The following is a 6,618-nucleotide window of genomic DNA, read 5'->3' as shown; positions in this document are numbered from 1 at the left end:
TGGGTCCCATGCTGGGGTAAATGCCCTCCCCGGAGTTCCCATAACACCCTGTAATTAGCTCCTACCACAGAGCTTCCCATCCTGGATTACATTCATATTTTCCCCTTCTATCTTACGACACTGAGCACCCCCTTCCCTGAAGTGGGAAGTCCGGGTCAGGCATGGCACTGAATAGCACTGACTGTCATTGTGAGGATTTCAGTCCTTTGCACTGCTTTCTCCATTTCTTTGATTGCTCCAAGAGAACCGTGTTAGTCTGTCTGCAACGCTCCCGGCCACTTGTTCATTTTTTTATCATCAAATAATGCCAGATCAAGCCGAGGCCAGGCATCTGCCATGGACAACAGGACCTAGTTTGAATGTGGTGCATTGTTTTGTTTTCACTGTATTTGTTTTCATTTATGAAATTCTATTTCTGGAAAGCAAAATTTGTGTTTTCCTTCTACACAGACCAGTCATCCTTTATAAATTAATTTATATGAGTAAAGAAAACAACTCAATTTAGAAAACGTTTGAGAAATGGTTGCTCGGATGGCACATACAGTGAAAACTGCCTAAGTGCCGACACACATGCACACACGCACATGCGTGCTCACACATGCACACACGTGCATACACACATGCACGCACACATGCAAACACATGTGTACACATGTGCATACACGCATGCACACACATGCACGCACTCACATGCATATACACACATGCATCCCTGCAGGAAGGTCGCCCTGAGCGAGAGAAGCACTGTAGTACTGTGAAGTCCTTGGGTCGTGAGACCCTGAGTACTGCTGTCTTTGCCACTAACATCCTCTAACAGGGAAAAAATTACTTTTCTATTTCTGTTTATTCACCTATAAAAGAAGAGAATAAAATGGGGTCATAAAAATATATATCTCCTAGGTAAAAATCTCTTTTCCTGCTCTCATATGGTATGGAACAACACTGCTGAGAAGGAACCCAGAGGTGATTATCCTTTTTATATCACAGATCAGAGATCTGACAGGTATAGAGACTCAATGACTTGCCCAAGGTCACAGTGCAATTTAATGTCAAATTCAAGACCAAAATACAGGTCTCACCTAACCTGGTGATCTGTTTCTCCCCCTAATTCTCACACTTTCCACCCCTACATACTCCCTTCCCCCAGTGTTACTTACAAAGCACAAGCAAACACACACACACACACACGTATGCACACATGCACACAGAGACACAATTTGAAGACATCTTAAAATAACCAAGAAGCAGGGTGCCTGGGTGGCTCAGTTGGTTAAGCGACTGCCTTCGGCTCAGGTCATGATCCTGGAGTCCCAGGATCGAGTCTCACGTCGGGCTCCCTGCTCAGCAGGGAGTCTGCCTCTCTCTCTGACCCTCCCCCCTCTCATGCTCTCTATCTCATTCTCTCTCTCAAATAAATAAATAAAATCTTAAAAAATAAATAAATAAATAAATAACCAAGAAGCAAATAAGCAAAGGATCACAGCAGTACTGGATTTCAGAGTGGTAACACTGTTGGGTAGGATAGAGATGCACCTGAAAGTTGAGAAAACACGTGACAGGGGTTTCCACAATGTGTAACCCCCTCCTTGTTCTTTATTCAGGTTAGATACAAGCGGCCGGGAGCTGGGTGGCTCTCACAACTTTTAGGGGAGGACAAGGATAAAAAGAGTAACTAAATCATTCACCTTTGGCTACGATATATATACAACAGAACCTGCTTAAATACAGACCAGATCCAATCACCACTCCACGCTCTGTAGATTGCGGGGGGAGGGGAACATCAACATGATTTCAAGGGGAATAGTTAACCATATTTTTTTAAAGACTTTTTTCATTTATTTATTTGAGAGAGAGAGAGAAAGAGAAATAGCATGAGAGGGGAGAGGGTCAGAGGGAGAAGTAGACTCCCTGCCAAGCCGGGAGCCCGATGTGGGACTCAGTCCCATGACTCCGGGATCATGACTTGAGCCAAAGGCAGTCGCCTAACCAACAGAGCCACCCAGGTGCCCCAGTTAACCATATTTTTTAAATGGGATTCTTAAACACTTTCATTTTTTTTCCCTAAGATTTTATTTATTTATTTGAGAGAGAGAGCACGAGCAGAGGGAGGAGCAAAGGAAGAAGGACAAGCAGACTTCCCACTGAGCAGGGAGCCTGATGCAGGGTTCAATCCCCTGAGATCATGACCTGAGCTGAAGGCAGACGCTTAACCGACTGAGCCACCCAGGAGTCCCTCTGAAACACTTTTAAAGACTAATTTAGCAGAGTGATTTCATATAGGCTGTAGTAATTGCAATGATACAGTGCAATGTTTTTCTCATTTAAAAATGAATCCTACCCTCGTCTTTGGAAACATGCTGAACATTTTTATAAATGATCTGGGTAGAGGCAAAGGTACCAGGTTAACAGATGAACCAAAGTGTATAGAATCAGAAAATTTTAGCTAAAATTCCCAATGAAATGTAAAATGGGTAGATATAATACCCTTCACTTAAAAATAAATAAATACATATAGGATATATGTGTGTGTGTGTGTGTATATATATATATATATATATTTTTTTTTTTTTTTTACATATATAGATTTGTAGCAGTTAAGAAAGATCTAGAGAAACAGAAGCTCACGTGGGAGGAGGTTTCAATTGATCATAAGCTAAATGTGAGCCAGAGGTAAGACGTGACTGCTGGAGAGAAGAAAAATCTTAATGCAATGGTAAACTACAACACTAAATTACATTAAGTACAGTAACCTCTCTCTGTACTCTCCCCACAAGCCAGTCCTGAAGCTGGTGCATTATGGGAAGCACACTTTCAGAGCTGAAACTAGCATCTGGCCAGAGGAGAGTAATAGGTCAGTGGGAAAAGGGAAAGGGGCTGCAACCTGAGACAGATGGGGAATGGTTCATGGCATGGGTTCCAGGGCCAAACAAGCTCTCTTCAAAATAAGATGCATAACTGTTCTGGAACGCATATGCCCTTGTCTGTCTCCCAGGAATGTTGTTGAAAGGACGCTGCCTGGGAGGTTAGACCCATCCACAACATCCCTCCCTGCTCAGGGATTTTACAGTTTGTGGTGGGAACAGAATCACATCTATTTTACATGGTTGTGGATTAGGTCACTTCGTTTCCTTCCTGGAGAAGAATATTCTAGAACAGAGACCGTTTTGGCAACCAACCAAGCTCCTAAAAGAAAATAAGATGTACTGATGTGTAGACAATCTTGATGACTAGAAGATGCCATGTTGACTCAACTTAACACCCCAATCCCAACTCACCGCACTACCAACCATCTGGTGGGCCCAAGAAGCTAGAAATTAAGGGCAGAGGGTCCGACAAAATCTAAGCTGCTGGGCATCGGTGGCCAGCCCTATGGCTAGATCATCTTGTATGTTCCCACATTTCAGAACAAAGGTGAACCCCCTGCATCAGGATCACCTGAGTCGCTCATTTAAAAATGCCTGTACCTGGGGCATCTCCCAGACCTACTGAATCAGAATTACTGGAGTAGGAATCAGAAAGTTCATTTTCAGCAAGTTCGGCAGGCGATTCTTTTGCACATTATCTGACAACCTTGGCTCCAAAGCAGTGTTTCTAATGCTTTAGTCAATCATCTGGAGAGCAAGGCAAACGCGAGGGCTCCAGAGATTCTGATTCAGAGGTCTTAGATGGGCCCCAGAATTTGCATTTCAAACAATCTCACAAGTGAGGCTGATGCTGCTGGTCCAGTCAGAGGACCATACTTGGGATTCACTGTCTTAGGGAATTCCTGATTCCATTATCAAAGTACTCAGATACTGAGGTAGGCAGCTTCTGAAAAGGCCCCCAGTGATTCCCTGCCTTCTGGTACTTACCTCTCCCTCTTCCTGTGGGCTGGACCTAGCGACTCCCTTATAATGAATAGAATAGGCAAAACTAATTGGATGTCACTTCTGAGATGAGGTTAAGCCGAGACTATTCTCTCACTCGGCTCTCTCTCACTTGCTCTCTGACGAAGCCGGCTGCCATGTTGTGAGCTGCCCTGTGGAGAGGCCCACATGGCGGGGATCTGGGGGCAGCCTCTGGCCAACAGCAAGCAAGGAACTGACTCCTGCCAACAGCCATGGGTGTGAATTTAGAAGCAGAGCCTTCCCCTAGCTAAGCTTGAGGAGACCGAAGCTGACAAGCCTTGACCGTAGCCTTGTGAGCTGCCCTGAGCCAGATGACCAGCTGAGCCATGCTTGGGTTCCTGCCTTCCTACAGAAATCATGAGATGAAGGGTGTTCCAAGCCACCCCATGTGCTATGCAGTGACAGATAACTGATAGAGATGCTTTGTTGAGGAGCCGCCCTGAAATCCATATGGCACCTCGGTGTTTAAACCAACCTTCAAGCCTCCCCCATCTCATCTCTCCCCATTATAAAGGAGACAAATGTGCATAAAAGTAGAAGAGCAATATTTAATAATATATACTATTTACATGTAATTTATGTCATGATTTTCTTAGTGTTCAATGTTTCAGCCTTGGCCCTTGAGGAGCCTCCCGGAGTTTCTGGAAGGTTATGGAGGAGCAGAGCCTCAGGCAGGATGGAGAAGGGAATCCGCATGAGACCCCAGGCCCTGTGTGCTGAGCTGGCCATTCTGAGGCCGTCTTTTGAGCTAAGAGCATGGTGAATTCCCACCCACCAGTCCCCATGAGCAGGAGGAGGAGCACCTCCTTTGGCTGAAGAAAGAGAAGCAAGAAACTACCAGTTTCTCTGCTGGCAAGGGGAGGGGGGCTTTCCCTGAGAGAAGTCAGTGTGCCTCCTTTCCTCACTGTGGGCAGGAGAGAGGCTCCCCCTAGGGGCAAGCTTTCCCATTTTCTCTAGGAGAGCGGCGTATTGACAGAGGCTGTACGTGTGGACTTGAGTCCACTGGAAACGCTCTGGACACGAAACCAGGACTTCCAATCCCTGCTCTATCATCCACTCCTTGTGCGGCCCACCTGGAATGAGGCCCTCTCCCTCTGGGCTGTGCTCGTCCCCTGGGAAGATGAGGGACTGGGCCGGGTGATGACACAGACCCTCCAGGTCGGGGTGGAGGAGCCCTGGGCGGAGAGGCAGCTCTGGCCATGGCCACCGGTCAGATCGGGGACAGCTGTCCTCAGAGGGCCAGCCCCCCACCGCTCAGCCACCGTGCCCTCTCTGAGGCGCGCCCAGAGGGGCTGCTGTACCACAGGGGGCTCTGGCAGATGTTGTCCAGCCTGCTTCTGATGGCGTCCTGCAGCTCCTCGTCACCCAGCAGGACCGCTGCTGCCAGGGCCAGCCGGAAGTACTCGGCGGCATCATGGGCATCCTAACCGCACGGCAACGGGGCAGAGAAGAGACAGCAGTAAGCAAACACTTCAGCAGGGCCGGGGACTCAGAACTCGAGCTGTTGTCTGCCCCACACACTTTCCCACCCCCTCCTCCTGGTTCCTAGGGGACCTCCTGCCCCCCTCTACGTGGACCAGACAGGTGACATTGCTCCCTCAGTGGCCCTCCATCCTCAGGCCCAGGGGTGGCACCTCACCCAGGCTCAGCTAATCATGAAGCGACATCGTCCTGGGCCCAGGGCCTCAGGGATTCCTAAATGACTCAGGCCGACCCAGCCCAGTCATTCCCTGGGACCTCGCAGCGTGACCTCACAGAGCAAACGGTCCCTCACCCTCTTAGCCATGGGCTTGAGGCTGCCAATAGCTGGACGCAAAGGACACCAAGAAACAGAAGTAGAAACATACAGAGGGAAGAGAAACAGGAAAAGGTGAGGAAATCTGTGATGACATTTGAGTGCCAGCATCCAGAACTACCTAAAACTCCTAAATTTATACTTGAACTTCCCAGTTACTTGAGCCAATAAATTGCCTTTTTTGTTTAAACTAACTTGAGTTGAATTCCTCTGCCTGGCCCCTAGATCCCCTGGTTGAGTCAATCCGGTCATACACTCCTTGTCCCTGAACCACTTCTGGGGAGCTATGGGATAGAGGTAAGATGGCTGGGGAGTCCTTCACTACCCCGTCGTCCCTCCCCACATGGTAGGAATGAGGCTTATTTGGGTGAGATTCAAAAAGGGTTGTCTGTTTCCCATTAACCCTCATAAGTCAATAGTTAATTCAGGCCAGAAACAATGTCTGGTAAATAAGAAAAGGACAGCAGAGTTGCCCTGAGGTTCCCCTGGGGGCCAAACACAGGCGTGACTCAGAAGGATATTAAGAGATTAAGGGCTGGGGGCGCCTGGGTGGCTCAGTCGTTAAGCGTCTGCCTTCGGCTCAGGTCGTGATCCCAGGGTCCTGGGATCGAGCCCCACATCAGGCTCCCTGCTCCGCGGGGAAGCCTGCTTCTCCCCTCCTTCTCCCCCTGCTTGTGTTCCCTCTCTCGCTATGTCTCTCTCTGTCAAATAAATAAATAAAATCTTTTAAAAAAAAAAGAGAGAGAGAGAGATTAAGGGCTGTGCTGGTGCAGACAGGGACCTCTGGTCAGGGGAAGCCAATACCGGGGACAAAGTTCGAGGGCCAGAATTGTAACAGAGACTTTCAGACCACCAACACAGTTCTAGAAGTGCCTGGAAAAATAAGAAGCTCTGAATTCAACTCCTACTGAGCAAGCAGGAGAGTCAGGGCTAAGG

At 48.0% G+C, this 6,618-nt stretch overlaps 1 protein-coding gene across 1 annotated transcript in view; it reads right to left on the bottom strand.

Annotated features, from left to right (window-relative positions):
* Nucleotides 1–4,421: 4,421 nt before the first annotated feature.
* The window catches only part of SH3TC2 (SH3 domain and tetratricopeptide repeats 2), a 50,865-nt gene continuing 48,668 nt past the window's right edge, over nucleotides 4,422–6,618 (bottom strand). Inside the window, exon 17 of the mRNA XM_045903294.3 lies at nucleotides 4,422–5,310. Coding sequence (XP_045759250.1) covers nucleotides 5,119–5,310 — 192 coding nt within the window. The 3' untranslated portion in view covers nucleotides 4,422–5,118. The remainder of the gene's footprint in view (nucleotides 5,311–6,618) is intronic.

This window comes from Mirounga angustirostris, unplaced genomic scaffold (genome assembly GCF_029215605.1).
Source record: "Mirounga angustirostris isolate CCGP_5_RB_7025 unplaced genomic scaffold, mMirAng1.0.hap1 SCAF_7, whole genome shotgun sequence".
Taxonomy (NCBI): Eukaryota; Metazoa; Chordata; class Mammalia; order Carnivora; family Phocidae; genus Mirounga; species Mirounga angustirostris.
The sequence above is the reverse complement of the archived record's forward strand: the minus strand, read 5'-3'. Positions and strand labels throughout refer to the sequence as shown.